At 34.5% G+C, this 22767-nt stretch overlaps 1 protein-coding gene across 1 annotated transcript in view; it reads left to right on the top strand.

Moving 5' to 3' along the window:
* LOC145674528 (palmitoyltransferase ZDHHC3) overlaps positions 1-16287 on the top strand; it is a 58374-nt gene extending 42087 nt beyond the window's left edge. The window contains exon 7 of the mRNA XM_081744684.1: positions 5729-16287. Coding sequence (XP_081600810.1) covers positions 5729-5887 — 159 coding nt within the window. The 3' untranslated portion in view covers positions 5888-16287. The remainder of the gene's footprint in view (positions 1-5728) is intronic.
* The last annotated feature ends 6480 nt before the right edge of the window (positions 16288-22767 follow it).

The raw sequence follows: 22767 nt of genomic DNA on the forward strand, positions 1-22767 counted from the left end.
GGAGGTCGGATTGTGATAAAGAGACCGGGGATGTGGACATGTATTACAGATACAAGAGCTCGGAAGAGAAACGGCTTTTTTGAAAGAAAGAAAAAAAGGTTGGCTTTTTCTGCTTCGCTTTTTTACTTGGGAAATTTTGGGCTTTCTTTCAAAATTTTGCTTTAAATTTATAAAGCAGACTTTGTTTTGCTTCTCTACTACACAAAAATTCATTTAATTAATGGTTGATGTAGTTAATAATACGAAACTTCGAAAATAAACCATGAATTTCGAAAAGATTTTTCAAACAATTTTAATTCTTAACATATGAATTCCAAAGAATTGGCCAATGTGCGTTATAATTTCTTAACCTCTTGCATACAAAAGGAACTTTTTTATTATTATTATTTTTTTAAATGATACACAAATAACTAGCACAATTATATGTAGTATTTTTACTTCAAAATATCACACACCCTCTTTCTGATACGAAATAAAGTAAAACACGAGAAAATATATTTATATGATAGTCTTAATGGCTGCACATCAAGAGCTTCGTTTCGGGTGGTTCTATACATTCTTTAAATTTTTTTCACTTAAGTTTTAACTTTCATATACATTAAATGAATATTTCCAACAAATTTTTCACTCATTGATAACATACGTAATAATCTGTTACCACCTATCAGGTGGTTCGGACCTGCAAAACCGGTAAAGTTCCGAATTCTGTAACGCACTGACTATTCCTTAAGCTTGTTCAGAATCGGGAACGTACCGAATTTTCTGTTCATGGATCATATGCGTAATAGTTCATCCGAGCGTGTGGTTTCCTAGGCTCTTAATGGCTGCACATCAAGAGCTTCGTTTCGGGTGGTTCTATACATTCTTTAAATTTTTTCACTTAAGTTTTAACTTTCATATACATTAAATGAATATTTCCAACAAATTTTTCACTCATTGATAACATACGTAATAATCTGTTACCACCTATCAGGTGGTTCGGACCTGCAAAACCGGTAAAGTTCCGAATTCTGTAATGCACTGACTATTCCTTAAGCTTGTTCAGAATCGGGAACGTACCGAATTTTCTGCTCATGGATCATATGCGTAATAGTTCATCCGAGCGTGTGGTTTCCTAGGCTCTTAATGGCTGCACATCAAGAGCTTCGTTTCGGGTGGTTCTATACATTCTTTAAATTTTTTCACTTAAGTTTTAACTTTCATATACATTAAATGAATATTTCCAACAAATTTTTCACTCATTGATAACATACGTAATAATCTGTTACCACCTATCAGGTGGTTCGGACCTGCAAAACCGGTAAAGTTCCGAATTCTGTAACGCACTGACTATTCCTTAAGCTTGTTCAGAATCGGGAACGCACCGAATTTTCTGTTCATGGATCATATGCGTAATAGTTCATCCGAGCGTGTGGTTTCCTAGGCTCTAGAATATATAACCACCATCACGGTTTACCCAGTCCTGAAGGTTTCTGAATTTTTAACAAGAGGAATTCAACATATCATTACGAAATTCTCTCTTTTTATTAAAAGAAGGTCTATGGAATATATTTAAGAAGAGTGGAAAGAATCAATCACTGTTCAAATTCACTAGAAAGCCGACAAAACTGATTGTAATAATTATCGTGGCATTTCTCTTCTGTCAGTATCCTATAAACTTCTCCCAAACATTCTATTAACAAAATTGACCCCATACACAGAATAAATTATTGGAGATTATCAGTGTGGATTTAGGCGAAATTGATCAGCTATCGACCAGATATTTACCATTCGACAAATGCTCAAGGGAATATATTACTCAGTACATCAACTATTTATTGATTTTAGAAAGGCTTACGACTCTGTTAGGAGGGAAACATTGTACAACATTCTTACAGTATTTGGAGTACCGAGAAAGCTAGTTAGATTAATTAAAATGTGTTTAAATGAATCCCAGAGTAAAGTTCGAGTAAAAAAAATTCTTGTCCATGGGCTTCCACGTCGAGAATGGTCTGAAACAAGGAGATATGTTATAGCCATTATTATTCAGCTTTGTTCCGGAGTACTCTATAAGAAAAATCAAAGAAATCAATCAGGCCCTAGAGCTGAAAGAAATTTACTAGGTTATGGCATATGCTGATAATGTAAATTTAATAAGGAGTGATAGGAGAACAATAGAAAGAAATGCAAAGGTCTTATTAAACGCTTACAGGGACATGGGTTTAGAAGTAAATGCAGAGAAAACTAAATACATGGAAGTTCACCGGGATCTTAATACGGTAAATTATGGATGCGTTAAAATATCAAATAATACTTTCGACAAATTGGATACTTTTAAATATCTAGGATCAATATTACCAGACCAAAATCATATCTACGAAGAAATTAAATGTCGACTGAAAGCAGGAAATTCGTGTTATTATTCAGTTTAAAATATTTTGTCGTCGCGAATTCTGTCGAGGAATTTAAAGCTTAAAATATATAAAACGAAAATCATACCTGTTGTTCTGTATGGTTGTGAAACATGGTCACTTACGCTGAGGGAAGAACGCAGACTGAAAGTATTTGAGAACAAGATCCTGAGACGAATATTCGAACCTAAGAGGAATGGGAATGGGGAATGGCGGAAACTTCATAACGAGGAACGCATAATTTATACGCTTTACCAAACATTGTTAGAGTCATCAAGTCTAGGAGGATCAGGTGGGCAGATCATATAATCAGAGTGGAAGAAGGAAGGAACACTTTCAAAGTTCTAGCTGGAAATCCAATCGGAAAACGACCAGTAGGAAGACCTAGGCGCAGATGGGTGCGCAATATTAAGATGGATCTCGCAGAAATAGGAATTCAGAGTAGAAACTGGATCGAATTTTTTGACAAGTCAAGAACGCAGCTTTTTAAACCTTCGGATTCCGTAGGCCATAGAGAGAAAGATTCATTTAAGCACAACTACACAACAAACACGATTGAGTGGTTAACTTTTGCACTTCTATCGGGAAGTCCGGGATTCAACCCCACATTCGACGATTTTGACAAAAGTTTTTCTTAATTCCATCTATGAATGTAGAGATAATGCGTGTACTGTGAGTCCTGGGCGAATTCCCTTCTTATTGTTTTTAAATCGGTTACTAATTACCAGCGGTGATGGATTTGCGAAGGGGGTTAGGTTGAAGATGTCTTTCGAATTGAAGCCTGTAGCCCGAAACTACGGTACTTCTAAAACAAACGAAATATTAGTTATGCCTTTACTCATAAACTTCAAGCTCCCCTCAAATAAAAATTAGGAATCTTTAGAAAAACTAAACATTAATAAGAAAAATCCCTCCCAAAATACTTTTATAAATTCGCCACTGATTATCATTATAAAATGGTCTTCAAGGTTGTATCCGGAAGATTATTGCTAAATCGTTGCACAGCTACAGTAAAACAGAAATTTGGAAGTACGCTCTGACAGATATATTGAAAAACGTAGGCTCTGATAGATATATTGAAAAACTTAAGTTTAACTATGTGCTAGAAGCTAGAGTACTGAGCTCTAAGAAATGAAACACGAATGATTAAAAATGAAATGATCTAGAGAAGAAAAAATGTCGATAACTCAGAAGTTGAAATAAAAATAAATAGCGTCTAAAATTGCCCTCAAATACAACGTAATTTATGTTACTTTAATTTAAAAAACATGTTCTCCATCCATCATGATAGTAAATTCCAGAGCGAAATATGCTATTTGGGTCATGAGATCTTATTTAACTGTAGAGTATACTATAAGAAGGTTATTTTGATAGAAAAATCATGAAATCGAACAAAGCGAAAATTTCCAAAATTCCAGCTTTTTTTTTTCCCAAAAAAAGCCTGCTTTGTATGTGCAAAAAACCATCGATTCTAAAAACCTTGATTCCCATTAACACGTTGGTACGGTGAAGTATGCTCGTGTATCTACTTGTGGTGTACAAACCGTGTGCGTGGATTTTCTCAGAGTTCTCCCGTTTCCTCTGTAACGTGCGTTCAGTATTGACTTTCAACCACCGCAACGTCACTGGTTGAGGAGGAATGAAATATCTATCCCCATCCACATTTAATTTTCTGTCATTAATTAAAGAGCAGCCAAATCTGAAATAGCAAGTACATATTACTCTATTATTCAGTCCATTTAATATGGTGAAATGAGAAAGCAAAAATTCTAATTAATGCTTTTTAATATAAACATTTCTCAAAATTTGCAACAAATAACAGAACTAAAACTGGTTTCAAATACAAACGAACAAACAAACCTTTCAATTTTAATTCTGTAATTGTAAACTATATCTTCAGATACTAGTAACAATTAAAATATTCGACTTCGAGCTGACCAAAGTTAAGCAAGTTCTATTAGGATACACGTTCAATCATGATTTTTGAACCATCGTAGAATTCGTTTGAGCAGCCTATTTAACCACTTATTCAAGAAAATTATGTAAGCATGTAAACTCACCCAATACAATTATATCTGGTATCTACCACGTTAAACAATTATTTGACGAGTTTCACACACATGAAACAATTCTTTTAACGTAACTGCTTTTACACAAAACTTCATATGCACTATTCATTAACTCAACATTACAAAACTTTTATTATTATTATTATTATTATTATTATTATTATTATTATTATTATTATTATTATTATTATTATTATTATTATTATTATTATTATTTTCGATCAGTTTGATTTCAGCTTATAACGCGAGACGAAGATTTCGAATAGATGTAGTTTTATATTTTGCCACCTCGGTGCTGTATTCAGAACTCCCTGACATATGTACACTCATGTTCAAAATAATTGTCGAATATCTATACCTGTCTTCTTGTAACAATATAATTTGATTTTACAGGGTACTTTTAATATTGATACTTATGTTTATTATCGGGAAATATGTATTTGCGGTAAATTTCATAGGAAAAGAATTATAAATATGTAAATTAGAATGAGTAAAACAAAATGTTGCTAAATGGACAAAAAAGTTTTATTTTCGTTTTATTGTTCTTATTTACTGCTCTTTTGACATGAAATTTGCCACAAACATGTCTTTGTTGATTATACACATACTAACATTGTAAGAAATACCAAGCGAATTTATTATCAAATTATATTCCTACAACAACATATTTATAGACATGCGGCAATAGTTTTGGACATGAGTGTACAATTCTACTCGCTTATTTTTTTTAACAACTCATTACACCTCCCACTTACACCACAATTGCATTCATTTCTCATTATTATCGTCTTCTTTAGCCTAGTCGACATAACGTGGGACGTAAAACACAAAAATTTTCACTCAGTTTTTCGTGTATCTACGTCTGTCCTTACAGTAAATATATGATGGGCTCGAGAAAATGAACCCTAAAAACACAAGTGCTAGTTTTGCTTAAATCATTCCGAATACTCCGAAAATTTCCTTTTTACCATTTTCTTTAGTTACCATATGGAAAATTATGCTGAATCCTAGGACAATTAAAATATAAACTTCAGGGTGTCTTAGAAAATCAAAATAAGTGTCGATACATCATAGAAGCTCCCCCCCCCCTCCCACTTATGGATCAAAGAAAGAAGTGTTAAGATTTCGATGAGTTAAAAGTATTGTAAGAGCAAGAGACCTGTTTGATAGCCTTGTGCAAACAGTTTCCATTTTAAATTAATTAGTTTATATGATTTTCTATCAAACAATTCGAAAATGTAATGTAATTTTTGTTTCGATATTTTCCAGGGTATTGAACAATTGAAAAAGGAAGAAGCAAGATGGGTTAAAAAATCCAGATGGAAAAGTATCCAGGCTGTTTTCGGAAGGTTTTCGTTGGCATGGTTCTCACCGTTTACAAGTCCCCCTTTAAAAAGTAAAATGGAAAGTTACTTGTACTCGGTTTAATTTGTGACGGATCTGCAGGGTAAATTTCTGTGTAAAATACGGGACATCCATTACAAGAGCTTGATAGGAAGAAACACTTTTGTTTCTTGCCTGTGATCAACAACCAAAAATTGAGAGTTTGTAAACTAAACACATTTTCTGTTTACTGGATCTTTTTTGTTTCTCAAGAAGGCAGTAAAAATGACGTGGTGTGTAATTTTCATCTCAGGCTTTTATGTAAATTGATAACGCCATAAGGAGAGCAATTTTGACGAATTATTCTTACGCCATAGCTTATACAAAGAAGAGAATACTACATTTATATTAAACTAGACCCTTTTACGCATTTCACTCACAAGGGAAGTTCGGCAGAAAGCACTCGCCTGCAGAGAAACTAAGCATGCCGTGTGAAGGACCAATTAATGCTGATTACAAGCTAATAAAATTTCTTTACGGTTAAGAACTGTTTGAGAGATTCCACTTGGAAGTTTATATGTAAAATTGAGTATATGCGCACTTAAAGGCGTTAAATACATTATTAACAACGAATATTGACATACGAATTGAAATCTTCGGATATAACAGAAAAAAAAAAAAAAGAAAAAAACTTTTGCAATAACTAACGGGTTTGTTAGTTAAAATTAGTCATTATACTGTTCACAATAATGATAGGTTAGAGATGAAAATTGATCACTGTCCTATGAAGAAATAACGCAGGCAAAAGACTTCCTTGAACTATGAACATTTTATTTGTGCAATTGCGTTGCATCCGTCTACGAGAACAGTTCGCATAATCAAAGCGAAAAAGCGAATTCGGCAGGTGATTCAAATCGTATATAATTTGTTCGGTAACCTACCTTGTGGAATGCAAACTGAAACAGTCCAGTGTATTGCGATGATCGGAACTGATTCATTAGCATGGACACGAACGAACTTTATTTGATTATTTCGTTGGTACATCATAACATCCGGATGAAGAAGTTTCATGCTATGTGCAAATCGTGTGCAATCGTGCATTTAACGGTGAATCTCTCCAACAGTTCTCAACCGCACAGGAATTTTATTAGCTTGTTGTAATCAGTATGAATTGATCTTTCAAATGCCATGCTTAGTTTCTCTGCAGGCAAGTGCTTTCTCCCGAACTTCCCTTGTCAGACTTGAGTCGATAGAAAGAGTTCATGCATGTGACAAAACAATTTGTTTTCGGAATGTGAGGTAAAATGGGAGAAAAATTTAGTTTACCCCTGACTGGGTTACCGAATGAGCAAATGTTAACGAACTTGGAAGACTAAAACACTGAAGTGACTTTTGCCCAAAATCTCATCGTACGGTACTTAATATTTCAATAACATGTTCGAAGCACGATGAAAATTTTTCAGTTTTTTTCGGAACTTTTCATTTTTCTTGTTCAAAATTATTGTACTCTTTTCGTAGTTATTGTTTTCAGGACAAGAAATTTCGTTTTTTGGTTTACAAATGCGTAAGGAGATCTGAATGCTATATCTCAATATGAGTAGACTCTGGACTATTTTTGTGCGTGGTGGATTGCATTTAAAAATACAGATAGAGCGAACGAATGGCTACGTGATATGGTTCTCCTTATTTCCCTATACAGGGTGTCTCAAAAGTCCCCAGACATAGGGAAACTTTGTTATTTATCAGAGTTACAATAAAATGTTAGAAGGGAAACCGTCTCCAAATATAATGTTTTCAATCTAAAGTGAAGACATTTTTTTAAATCGTTCGAGCTGTTTGGGCTGTTTACTCTTTGTGCCGCCTGTGTTAAATGAAAATTCAATGTTGGCATTTACCTGGGGCTGGGGGAGGAAAGGACGGGACGGGAGGTGGCCAATTTTTGTGAGAGTACGGTGAATGGGGTCATGTTTGAAGTGAGGGTTGGCCATCGACACTTTAGCATAACAGACAGTAACTTCATTCACTTATATTGCGGATCTAGGTAAATAGCAATGTTTCATTTTCATTTAACATTGGGTGCACAAAGAGTGTACAACCCAAACGGCTCATCAGATTTAAAAAAAATTCCTTCACTTTAAATTGAAAACATCATATTTGGAGACGATTTTCCCTCTTTGTTGTAGCTCTGATAGTAACAGAGTTACCCTATGCCCGGGGACTTTTGAGACACCCTTTATATTTTATCCAACGTGTCACATCTTTGATACGACTGAATTATTTTATTTCCTTATTTTGTCTCACATTTTCGAGTTATATACTGTATCATGACCCTTTCCATCATTTTTCTGAATTTGAGTACAATACGCAGAAGGGTTTCATTGAATTCGTCTGACGTAATCGTTTTTTAAAGAAAAATGAGTGTAAAAAATGCATAAGAATGTATAATTATTATTTCAGTTAAGAAGCTCTCTTTTCAAGGTAAAAATAAAAACTATATATATATATATATATATATATATATATAATTTTTCACAAACAAATGAATTTGAGGTTTATGTAATAATTGTTTTGTCCTGTTGCGGAGATAGTGAAAAAAAATGTGATATGGTATATATTATTACCAGGTATTGCACACTCATGTGGACCTGTTCACGTGTAGTGAATTTTTATTGCCTTGTTCATTTTGACAGAATTATTTGTACTATTTTTGAGGTATGAATTTGGAATCAAGAGTTTATCATGGACTTTTCCCTTTTTTAATGGAACATGATGTTTTGGGAGCACTTTATGAATCACACTCTTCCTTCGAAGATTTATCTTCTGTCATATTGTATACTGTGTACTGGATGTCCTATCTTGTAAAATAAATAAAACAAGGTGTGCATGGTTGCGTGAATGTCTTTTGTTAAAATAAACGTGAGACCAATCAGATGATGAACAAAAGGGCAAAATTGAAGCCTGATCTATTGCTCATGTTATCAGTATTGATGTGTTCACTTTTAACCTATATCTATCTCGTGTATTTTTTTTTTCTTAATAATGTGTGGAGACAGGAGTAGGTGCGTTGGGAATTGCATTTGCAAAGACTCAGTGATTGGATTTCAATTCTGTGCGATACTATGAAATGCGAGCGCATATATAAATCTATTGTGTTCTATGTCTAATGAGATATTACTTTAGCTGAATAAATGTCAGTGAGATTGTCTATTTTATTCTGTGCAATTGTGTGCTGAAAACATTGTGACAAACAATAACAAATATGCATGTGGTATATCTGTAGCTACGCAGATTTTGATGGGGTTTGAAGAAAATTTAATTTTCGCATTTGATGCGTGTGAGAGTATTATATATCCTTAAAGAGTTTTCAGTAGGATATGTATTTTTATAGCGTTTATAATTAATTGTTGAACTTTTTGTAAGTCCTGGATTGTACTTTTGTCTGTTGTGAGTTTCTCTGTCATGTGCTTTGGTTGACTAAGTGCGTATTTTTCAATTACCTTGAAAAATCAAAGAAAAAGTATGCAAGATCACTTATAAATTAATACTAGGGTTGAGTAAGGACAACCTTGCTTTCAATGAATCAAGTCAGAAGGTATCTCATTTGTTTATATTAAAATTATAAATTTTGCTTTAAAGTTATTTATATTTTTGCTTTTAAAGTTGTTAATTTTTTAATCTTTATCAGACTTTTTGAATATAACTTTTCATACAAAATATGTGGAATAGTGTTTAGACTTTGTCTCTGGACAAATCTAAGTTAATATATCTACCAATAAGAAATCAGTTCTGTGCAGACCGTACAGTTTCTGATAACATCTGGCAATCCTTAACGTAATTATTCGTTAACTATCGCACTTTAAGACTATTAGGTATGCTATTGAATTAATGAAGCTTTATTAGCTAGAATGAAGGTAAGTTTCGAATAATTCGTTCAATTTCAGTTAGATTTTTCTTGATGTAGGGACAACGTAAGCCTCTGTATAATACTGAAAACAGTGTTTCAGTTGATAATTCAGTCGTTGATTTATGTATGAGGTCACTAAATCTAGGTAGCAAAATCCAAAATTATACGCTATTGAATTCAAACGTTATTAGTTTTTTATGTGAGCGCTGATTTGTCCAAGGACAACCGGAGTTGTGATACAGTCCATTTGGTGTAAAACTATGAGTGCCAACCTCAAGAATGAATAGTATATGGCTTTTCAGAAAGTGAACTTGATAGCGTAGTGGTTATTGCACCGACATGATAAGGCAGAGATCCTAATTCGATTCCTGGCTCAGTCCTGCATTTGCTCGTTCTTTGAATTTGCTCTTGGGGAGGTAGTGTATAAAGAAAATCGGTTATATAATAATCCATACCATTTCAGTTTAAACCAGCAAAAATGGAGTACAGTGAAACCTCTACTAACGGACACCTCTATAAAGCGGACACCTCCCGTAACGGACATATTTTGTAATCCCCAAACACTGCAATAGGAAAAAACATGTTGGCAAACCTCTCTAAAGCGGACACTCTCTAGTACGGACACGGACAGTCTTTTCTGTGTTTTATAGGTATTATTTACCTCCGTATTACGGACACTTTCTCTAGAAACAAGTTGAAAAGTACTGTAAAAATACAGCTTTAGTAATTCATACATGTGTCACCAAGGAAGTAGTGCGACAACATTTTGCCTCCTCAATTGTTTGCTCAGTAACCCAGATGAAGCTTCTCCGTTTAACAACACTCTTATGTTTTTTGCTTGCATTCCACTCCCACCCAAGCTGTTTTAGATACAAAAGTGATTGGCAGTTGCCCGCCTTTTGGGATGACACATTATTCTACTGTCCCGCTGGAATCTCTAACCAAGCAGAAGAATTTTTCGTTATTTTTTGCCTGCCGGTACGCATATTGTCTCAAAAAAGACACTAATGGAGTGCAATTTACCCACAAATTAAAGCAACATACTGAAAACCTACTAAGTAGTGATAAATGTAAAGTGCAGAGAACTACAACATATTATTTGCATGTTGTGCCTAGAACATAAAGAATTGGATGGCGAAGGATAATGCAGGTACAGTAACATTTTGGTAATATTCGTGAATACATGATTCATGCATTTTTTTTTCTAATTGCATATTACCCTATTTATTGAAACCTCTTTAAGGCGGACACCTCTCTATAGCGGACAATTTTTAATTCCCCACGGCTGTCCGCTTTAGAGAGGTTTCACTGTACTTTAATTATTTATTGTAATCTGAGTGAAAGACAACATGGATTGATGTAAGCTAAAATCTCATTTCGGAAGTTCAGTTATTTTCACTATATTGGGATGTACACAATTGGCGAACACACATGTATAACTAAGGGGCTGGTAAGATTCGATGCCCATTTGATTTAAATGCTCAAATAAAGTACTTACTGTAAGATTCTTTGCAAAGAATGTGTAACTAGATATCCAATCATTAGCCACAGCATTCAACTGAATTAGTTTTTAGAAAGGATAAAGAGCCGATTTACAGACCAGAACAGTAACCTTTTCAAATGTAAAATCTTCGTCTCTAATGCTGAATCCGTCTCTTTGGCGCTACCATCACTTTTGCTGAGTACTGTCTTGTACGATTTCTATCTGTATCTTCCGTTTTCTGACTTATAACCAATTTACAACTTTCGGCAATACCTGTAAAAGTAACGAACTGATGGTCGTAGCTAACGACCAAAAGCTTGGTGGTGCTTTATTTCAAATGAACTTTAAGTGAGTTTTCTTCAGTATATTTTGCAACGTGCCCGTAATGCTCTTACTATGAAGAAATTTAATCGGTGAGGACAAGAGCAGTGCCAATTCAAAACTAGATTTTTTTGATTATTGCTGTAACAGTTTGATGTTGATGTCAAAACACTACGTAACTGAAATATGTGAACATAGTAGGGACTCTAAGATACACTTTGGCAGAATTGGAATTAATATTAGTTATTCCACATAGCATCATAACTATTTTGAGGCAATACTGCTCTTCTTCACAGAGTTCAGTTAGTGTGCAAAGATTTTGAGAGAGTTGAAGGGAAAAGTAGCAAATGCTGAGATCTCAAATAAAACGAATTTGTGCGCAACTAACTTTATTTTTATAGGTTAATAGGTGATTGTCGCATTTCTCCATCTAATCTTGAACGGTTTCTGTCAACAAATAGTGCTGATGTTAAAAAACATGTTATTACTATTAGATATAGTGTGTACATACTGAGTCACATGTGATTCTTTTAGCTTTAAACGATTTAAAAATGCGAATCCCTGTCACATTCAACAACAAAAAATAATTGTCATGCCAGTAGAAAAATGACTGTGTTAAAAATCGAAATAGCATTTTTAAATTGTGAGAAAGTAACTTTTACTGATTCAAAATTACATGAATTTTACGAAAAGGCCCTGTTTAGAAATGGAACCGTATAGTCTGTTTAGAACTGGAACTGTGAGTGATAAGTGGTACGGTGTACTTTTTTTTTTTTTCTTTTTATTTCCCTGGGTGGCAACTTGTTTGAAGTTCTTCCATTTTTAATAATACATATAACAGGTGTAGCAACGTTTACAGAAACGTAGACACCCACTTAATACTTTCAGAAATAAAATACCGAGTCTTTATAATGATAAAATGCTGTTAAGACTGTCTCTGTAATGTAACCGTCTTTGTTCACTTGATCTCTTATTTTTCGTATTCTTTGTAACAGTGTAAGAAAATTCATACTGTATACATGGTGTCTCAAAAGTCCCCTGGCATAGGGTAACTTTTTTATTATCAGAGTTACCACAAAATGTAAGAGGAAAAATCATCTCCAAATATGATGTTTTCAACCTAAACTGAAGGATTTTTTTTTTTTTTTTTTTTTTTTTAATCTGACTAGCCGTTTGGGCTGTACACTCTTTATTCGCCCAATGTTAAATGAAAATGAAACGTGGCCTATACCTGGACCCACAACATAAGTGAATGAAGTTACTGTCTGTTATGCTAACATGTCGATGGCAAACCCCCATTTCAAACAGTAACTTCATGGAATTCCTCATCAACTTTACTTCATTTATGTTGTGGGTCCAGGTAAATGGCAACGTTGCACTTTCATTTAACATTGGACGCATAAAGAACGTACAGCACAAACGGCTCGTCCGATTAAAAATAATAATAATAATAATAATAATAATAATAATAATAATAAATAAAATCCTTTACTTTAGATTGAAAATATCACATTTGGATACGGTTTTTCCTCTTACATTTTGTTGTAACGCTGATAACAACAGTTACCCTATGTCAGGGGACTTTTGAGACACATGGTCTTCATAAATTGTTGTTTATTTTGTTAAATTCATTAAGTCCTCCATGTGCACTTTTCTTCAAATGACGAATTAGAAATGTAGATTTAGTATAGAATGGTAATATTATATTTTTGATTTTGTGTTTGTACAGTTTATACTTTGTTTTTAGACATGAGTTCTCAATTAATTGTACACTTGCATACTATTTCTGTTGTCATTACTTAATCTAAAATGTTAGCTGAAGTGTAAGTGGTTGAAAATTATTTTTAAATGTTCGATAATTGTTTTTGTGATTATTGTTGTATTCTTTACTTTACGTGAAAAACTAGCTTCGAAGCAAAGAGTTCTACAATGAAATTTTCTTTCTAATTTTGGCGTTTTAGATTCACCGATATGGGTGCATCTGAACTTGGTTTTCAATATAAGTCTCAGAATGAGTTCTAGAGTTTACATCAGATATTTGGTATGATGAATTCCGTTTAAAATTGTGCGTTTACTCAACCTTGATTTTTACGGTATAACATGTATTTAGCTATTGAAATAGGAACAGACATGCGAGGGCAAGTTTGATTTGAGCCAGTTTTGTGTAAAATTATGAGTTTACTAAATCCAGATTTGTACAGCATAAAAGTCATTGTTTATCTTGTGAAAATATTATTAGGACTAGAAATGCAAGGATAAACAGACGTAATAGAATTTTCTTGAGAAGAAATTTTGTTTCTTAAGAAACGATAATAATTCTCTTACTTGTTTTTGATACTGTAATATACAACTGGATCTCATACATGAAAAGATAGCGTCCGTAATTATATATGGAAGCATTTCATTGCTTTTTTTTTTTTTTTTGGGGTTCTATGTTTATAATAGGAATTCCGCACTTTATATACGATTCTATTGAATATCTCGATAATTAATACGTGTAGTCACTATTTGATATTTTAATTGAGAAGGCAATTTACATGTTCCACTCGACAATGTAATGGGGATTCAACAAGCTAACATGAGACTTCGTTTTGGATATAATCCATGACAAAAGCTCATCCATGGTTTTTGGCTGATTCTTTTAAAAGAATTGATCGATTCGAGAACGGTTTTTGGTAATTAAACACGATCACATTTGTTGATTTATTAAAATAAAATTTATCTATTCACTCGGAAATTGACGAAGTAATACGTATGAGATAAATGTGTGCTTTTGCTGGCGACAGTACTTGATACAAGTTATAGGAAAGCCCTGCTAAGCCTCTCTGTAATATCTTAAAATGGACAAAGGATATATTGTTTATATGACCATATCGAATAAAAACGTGCTTTTGGTAGCTTAAGAAGAATCAATATAGTCCTGGTTTTCTCTAAGTCGTCCAAACATTTCTTATATATTTTTTTAATGCTATTCCAGTTAATGGGAGCACGGCTTTGTAAAACGTACGGAAGAAACATGAATAATGATTTCGAAAGATTAACTTAAGAAGTCGCAGTATATGTGGATCTTAACTGTATCATGCGTGTAACGCGAGAATATCTCATACAAAGTCTACACTTGTAGGCACATAAGAACGTACTGTTTAAACATGGAAGCGATAATATGCAGTGCTGTACCGAAGTCGTAATCCTTAATTATCTAAGTATACGAAAGATGTCCAAACAGTGTCCGATTCGTTCCAGTGAGCTGTTTGAAGTAACGTACTGGCAGTGGTGATATTGTCCGAGAACAGTGCTAAAGTATGGTGAAACTGACTGATGTCATGTTTAAATATCAAAGAAAATTAAAAAAAAAAAGCAATTTAAATTACCTGACATGGGAAGGAATAAAACATTAGGAATTCCTGATCTTCAATTCCTCATATTTCTAAATTGTAGGAAATAGAACATAACTAATTTTTTTGCAAGAGTGTGAGTTAATCAGATGTGATGTAATATGTCAGAAATGCGTCGAGCATATGACAGTGACAAAGAGAAATGAGCCTGTTCATGGCTTAACATTTTAATGCAATACATTGAGACTAGAAATGAAAGAAAGAAATTACATCGTAGTAGTGAAAGGATGCAGAAGAAAGAAGAAAGGATTGGTGAAAATTCAATTGGAAAGTGGGTTAGTTGTGATGTCATATGGCTGGTTCCAGTTAATAACCGGCTAAGTTGACTTTGTTTTGAAAATTGAGATTTTACAGGTGTAAGCTTCTTTTGGTGAGTTCTACATTGTGTAGAAGCGGCTATGGCGAATTCATAAAATTCAAAATTATCAGGTAACTTGTAAAATTTACCTTTAAGCTGCTATCCTGTAAAATTTACTTTTCCCGACTTTGCCGGCTATTCATTGAAACCAGCCATATGTAGTTTGCGCTCATACCCATCATCACTGACACGCCTTCATCCTAAGGACGAACCCTCTCGTTGACGTTTGGGCCACCTTGCTGCTTTCCTGCCCTGGCTCGTGTAAATAGCATTCGTGCTTTTTAACGGCCACCTAACATAAGTTGGTTTGTGTTTCTAAGTTGCTTCGTGTTTTATACTCAGCCTCCTAAAGTGACTCTGCACCCATTAATGTAACTTCCCTTAAGAAACACTATCTAAAGCATCAAGAGTGCATTTCCTTCTAAGAGAAGTTCGCACTTCATGAATATAAGTATGTCCCTATAAAATGCAATAGCACTTTTTTACAATTACTACCAGCTCTGGTCGAAACGACATTCTCCGTTTACATACAAAAGACGTATCTGAGAAATTGATTTGACTTTAAGTGTTAATTCTCGAGATATTAGTGAGTAGGTTCACAGTTGTAACTGCAGCTAAGGTAATATAAAAATATAAGGATACTTTCGTGCGGAGTATTTTGTGTATAATTTTTTTCAGTAGTTATTTGAAGATGAATGTTAAGATGCATTACTTCCCGTCTTGGAAACTAACGATACCTGATATTATCTTCATATATCATCTTAAGGGACGAATGAGCGTATGTATGTTTGTATGAGCAATATATTTTTTAAAAGAATACCCATGTGTATGTGTCTATAAATAAGATGTAAACTTTATTTAATGTTTTGTTGCAGAACTGTGTATCTACTGAGTCATGCTATGCAAGGAACAATTGTATCAAATATAAGACTGGTGCTACTATTCAATGTTGATATCTACTATATGTCATTCTAGTGTTTATATGATTCAACTTTTAAACTGTGACGTACTAAAGAAAAGCAAATAAAAATTCATTGTATACTTTGTGTGCTTGTGTTATCTATACTGTATGTACTGGTCTCCCTCGTCCTTCCTTTGTGGTGGACAAACACCTTGTGCGTGGGTTCCCTCGGGGTTCTCCCGTTTCATCCCACTTTCTTCCACCATTTCATTCATTTCTCATAATCACCGTCTCCTTTAGTGTAGCCGGCATAACCGTGGGACGTAAAACTCAAAAATTTCATTTCATTTTTCCCTCGTCCTTCATTGTTCTTATTTTTTTTTTTTTTTAACAGCTTGACTGCCAAGACCAGATTCTATGTGGCCAAATAATAAAAAATTGCGAAAATTAATTAACATGGTTGTCCCATTTTGACGTCATTGTTACAAGCGCTGGTTGCTTTCTAAGGCCAAGTTACGAGTATCGTGTAACATTCTGGAGCCAAAAGATTATTTTTTACCATGTTAACAACTGACATATGAAACCCATATGCGGGTATCGCGGCTTGAAACAACTAGTAGGGTGAGACAAAACTGGGTATCACGGCCTCACGAATGACAGTACTTGAGACCCAATTTTAGATCTCATGGCAGTTAACAAACCTCTTTTTTGACACTGTATTTGCAACATAGTTATTCAGCTCTTCATAACGTACCGCAAACTGTGGTTACTTGGAAACTCGGGGGCTCTTTGGAAAACTGATATATATATATATATATATATATATATATATATTTTGTTACATGTTATAATAATGAGGAATTATGACAGATATGTCGTTTTCTTCCAAACCAATGAAAGGCAGACACCTAAAAGAGACAATAGGGATGGTCATAAGTGCAGTGTCTTATTTATAGACTGGTATAAAATTCTCACAGCAATTCATATTGTTTTGTGTTTTTTTAAAGTTTCTGTAAATTGTCCCTGTGTTTCCATAATGAAAAGTGATTTTTACTTGGTTGTGCTAAATGTCATTGCTTTCAGAAGTTTCCTAATCAGACGAATTTAATTTTACATTCCCGCTTCCTTTCTGGGACAATCTGTGGTCATTTTTTCTATTTCCTTCCGTTTTTCTACTAAAAATGATATTCATCAGGGGATAGATAACGATATTATTGAAGTTTTGCCTGAACCTACCTACAACTGCAGAGAACAAGTTGTTTTTCCATATGGCTTTACAACAAAGAATTTCAATATGTGAATTTCTACCAGTAGGGTCTAGTTCGGCATTTATTTTTTGTTCTTATCGTACTGTGTTATATTATTATTATAACAGTACCACATGATATTTTTGCAAAGAGTTAACGTAAAAGTACACTTGTAAAAATGGTACCACGTAATTTTGTAAACCAATGCAAGGCAATTACTGATCTGATATACACATAGAGTTCATAAAATTATGTAGGACATTTTTTTTTTTTAACAAGCCTCAAGAGCTTATGCGTGTATTGGCATTTACCAAAATTTCCCTTGCATATTGAGAACATTTAAAAAAAATGGTTCTGTAGACCTTCAAGAAGGCCAGCTTATCATTGTAGTTAGCTTAGATTCGTTCAACAATTTATTGTGTTAACTAAAAGGTTGTGGAAGAAAAGTCTCTTTTCTTTTTTAAAACAGCCTAGGAACACATTAATATGAAAGAAAAATAGGTATGTTGCATTTCAATCTTTTCAAGAAAGTGTGATCTTGCAAGTGGCTTCTTCCAAATAGCCCCATCTTTCGCACAGCTCTTACCGCTATGAAAAGACATATTTTTCAAGTATCCCCAAAAGCGGGACTACTTGGAAACAGCACATTCTGGCGGCTGGAAGGTTTCAGTCTCAGTAAAATTTTGTTATGACTGCAGGAAAAGATAACTTCGCCTAAGCTCGAGAAACATCACAAGAAAAAGAAAAATTAATTGCAACAAATAACAAGGGGTGTTATTAAAAAAAAAAAAAAAAAAAGAAGAAGCTTTGCAAGTAACCCCAGTTTACAGTATTTTTTTATGCATCAAATGAACGTTTAATACCAGGTTTGTCCATGTAATTTTGTTCTTAATGGCAATTAGAGATTTTTTCCCCGGAAATTTAACTAACATGGCTATGAAACAACTGAGAGGTGGAAATCTAGAACACAACATATAACGTTGGGGAGAGTTCAGCGAGCTGTATACGAAATGGAAAGAATTTGTGCAGAATGAATAAGAAATTGCAAGAAGGGCCGCAATGGCTCAGGGCGTGTGGTCCCTAGTTCGATTTGCGCTCACACCAAGTGAACTTTGTGGTTGACAAACACCGTATGCGTGGGTTTTCTTGGGGTTGTCTCGTTTCCTCCCACTTTTTTAATTCCACCATTTTATTCATTTCTCATTATCACCATCTCATTTAGCCTTCACGGCATACACGTGGGAGGTGAAAACAAGGATTTTTGAACGAATTGCGAGAAAAAGGCAAAATGTGTACGCGTGAGAAAAGTAGACGAAGTAAGAGTAACAGCTACTCTTTTGGTCCTGTGGGCGAGTGGTAAAGGCAGTCAACTACGGAGTGTGGGGTCGCGGGTTCTAATCCCACTTCTCCGATTTTTTTATTATTATTTTTTAGTTGAAATAGTTTTGCATACTAGCTGATAGCTATTAACCAACGAAGCAAATAGCATGTTCGGGAAACGAATTTGGTACTGTTGTTAAACAGCCAACTGACCGCGTGCAAGGAGTTCGACCGACCGTTGCTAGTGTTGTGTGTAATGCATGCTTTTTGCCTCCTATATTTTGTTTTCGTTCGGCATGTCCATTATTAAACGTAATTTTCTCAGTATTTGTTCCTATAGCTTCACGATCCCTATGTTCTTACATATGTAGGGCATAAGACTTTTTGTATTCCCATTAGCACGCCGGTGTATGTCAGCGTATTTTCACCTTCTCACAATAATTACTGATTTCCAGTTCGATGGATACACGCTGTAATTTCATCAATGATCTTTCCCAGAAAAAAAAAAAAAAAAAACAATGAGTGATAGTCGACGGTGAGATTTGAACGCACGACCCCACGCTCCAAAGTTGACTGGAGTAGATTCGTGGCATCTTTTCGCCCATATTAATGAGGCAGTTTGGCGATATTTTGACATGGTAGCACTTGGTAATACACGGCCGGTTGACAGTGTGAAAAATGGATACACCCTTTTACGCATACTAATGACACATAATGTATGCAGGTGCGGCCGGAGGTTGTATATGGGAAGAGAATGTCACGTATAATAAATGTTTTCCGCTTGAAGATATGTTAATGTGACAAGCAGGATATATATAAAAGACCTTTCGGAAATAAAATATGCAGATCACACACGTAGAACAATTTAATTCATTAATATGCAGCACATGTAACGCGGCAGCTGCTGCTGGAGAACATTCTAGAAATATGATCGTCGGAATGGGATATCACGTGATGGATGAAGCATATTAAATAGCCAGTGGTTTTAGTGAAAAGGAGTTATAGATTGGTTTTAAAGCATGGATTCAATGAAACCGTTGGATCTTAGTACAAGAGGTGAAAGTGATCTCGCAGAATCATCATCTTTGCCGGGGACATTCCAACCGGTGGTGAGCCCGCAACCTCCACCACTGGGAACAGAAGTTACCCCGACCAACTTGGATGTATTACCGGGAACAGAATTTTCATCCCAACCGCTGGAGAGCCCGCAATCTCCGCCACTGGAAACAGAAGTTACCCCGGCCAACTTGGATGTATTACCGGGAACAGAATTTTTATCCCACCCGGTGGTGAGCCCGCACTTTCCGCCACTGGAAACAGAAGTTACTCCGTTTAACTTGGATGTATTACCGGGAACAGAATTTTTATCCCACCCGGTGGTGAGCCCGCAATCTCCGCCACTGGAAACAGAAGTTTTCCCGTTACTTGATGTGGATCATGAAATAGAAGAATATCCCCCTACACCTTCACCAACAGTGAGTAATTCCCCAGTGGAGAATTGGGAGTTGGAAGAATTTTTGAATTTGCCATGTGAGTGTACTGTGGAACGTACATCATTGGATTGTATAAAAGACTGTATAATATACTGGAAACCAGACGATATATGTATTTGTTTTGCTTGCGGGTTCGGAGACGGCAGTCAATGGACACATGATTGTTTGGTGTTGGATACGGAATCTCTTGAACGGAAAGCTATAGATGCTGTAACGAAATTTGAAGTTCGTGAAGAATTATTATCAATTTACAGAAAAAAGCATGGACAGCCTTTTGCGATGATATGGAATTTCATTGAACGTTTCCGAGATCTTGTGTGGGACTTTGAATATAGACCCATTCTATTAAAAATTTTACTAGAAAAAGATTATGGGAAATACGTGGACATATGGTAAATTGTGTATTGTTTGATTTCCTTTTATTAGTAATCATGTATTGTGATAGTGAGAATTGTGGACAAAACATTAGTGAAAGTTGTGTGTTAGAAAGGATAACTGTATACTTACGCTCAAATGGAATAAGTGGTATGCAGCATAATCCTGGAACTTTTCTTGAAAAGCACTTGTTGAATGATGAGACTTTAGTAGAACTCTTTGAAATTTTTCATGAACGGCATCGTGAAATTTCAATCACAAACTTTATGTTAAAAACTGGTGAATGTTTAAAAAATACTGAATTTATTGGACAACTTATTCCAGTTGTCATGGAACGTTCGTGTGAAATTTCAGTTTGCCATAAAATGTATATTGTAGACATACAGGGATTTAAGATTTCCCCGAATGAATTTGTGATACGTGAATTTTGTCTTACTGCGTGTGATGATACTTTAAATTTTCATTGTTTAGTAAAAGTACCATGTGAATTTAACGATTTACCAATAGGTTGCCAAAAACAAATCGATTGGCTTACAAACCACTTGCATGGCTTGTCATGGTCTAGTAAGACTGGCTATCTCGTATCACATATTCGGAATATTATGTATGATTTTTGTGCACCAGATGCAACTTTCCTTTGTAAAGGTGGGGAAAAATCCATTTGGATAAAGAAAATCTTTGCGTTAGCAAACGTTGTGGATCTGGAAAGAAAAGGTTGTCCACCATTAGCAGAATTACAAGGTACCGTTTGTAATGAAATTTGTTCATTTCATAAGCAAGTAGAATCAAAATCGGCATGTGCATATCGAAATGCACAACAATTGAATTATTGGTGGAAAAATGAACGATCCACAACCCTTACTAAGGGCATAGCAAGTTTAATGTTTTCATTGTAATCTTAAAACTATGGTAAGGAAGATATATTTTATGGAGAAATAAAAATATAAAAGTTTAAAAAATTGGTATTTATTTATTTCTAAAAATCTACAAACATCTACTTTTTTTCTACATGTTTTTTGACAAGCTTATCATTCTTTTTTAATTGTTTATGATTAAACATTGCAATACATTTGTCAAATGAAACACCACGTATCATATAATACAGAAAATATAATACAAAATATCCACACATGATAGAATTATTATCTTGAACTTGTACAGTATTTACAAAATAGAGTTTACAATTCCTTTGTAGGAACTGTTGAATTAGTTTAGGCACACCCTGTGCCAGAGAATCAAAATAGTATCCATGTTTATTGTTATTGATATAGATCGCTACCCAATGGCTACCAGGTAAATCAGACTTGTCCAAATTAATAATCAGTCCTACAGGGTGTTGAACAAGTATAGGTAAACGATCAATGGGATAAATTCCAGTCACATTTGCAGCGGTAATACAGTCCTTTAGTAACACTTGTAATAATTGATCACTATACATGTTTATTAGTCTATTTCATCCTTACTTTCCTCCTCTTGTTTTATTTTGGATGGAACATACGTTGCACTATTTGGATTTACGTATAAAACATAACCATAGACTTTTAAGTATTCGGCATATAATAAAGCTTCACGCACACAACACTTAAATTGTCCAAATCTATGTTTTAAATAAGCACAAGAGTAAACATGAAATCCCAAGGAAGACGCTTTTGGGCACTGTAAATCTTCTAAATTCACAACAGTCCGTTCCAATAGTTGCTGCAGATAGTCCTGACGTGTTTTACCATAAGTATACAAGGTACAGGTATTAGCACAATATTGTTTCAATATAGTAGGTAACAATGAGTAATCTACATCGCCATTGTACCAGTCAATACCATAATCATGTTGTACTAGATGTTTATTCGAAAGTATGAGCGGCACACGTAATTCATGTAATGGATATGGTGGTTTAAAAATCCAGCTTTGTACAAAGGGGATATCAGGATTTACAATTGCAAGTTCCTTAATAATAATATGATCATCATTATCGTTGAACGCGGAGAAGTGAACAATAACCCTCATGGCACTCAAATGACGAAATTTTACATTGTATGATCAGTATATACATTCCTGTCTTTATCGATTTGAATGAGAGAGTCAAATTGAGCGTACACAATACATGTAATGGAATTTTGTAGAGGTTGAGAAAATGACAATTTTAAATTGACAGGGGAATCACGTATGACATCCCACGTAGAATCATCTA

The sequence above is a fragment of the Thermobia domestica genome, chromosome 17, assembly GCF_964235325.1.
Source record: "Thermobia domestica chromosome 17, izTheDome1.hap1.1, whole genome shotgun sequence".
In the NCBI taxonomy this organism is placed as follows: Eukaryota; Metazoa; Arthropoda; class Insecta; order Zygentoma; family Lepismatidae; genus Thermobia; species Thermobia domestica.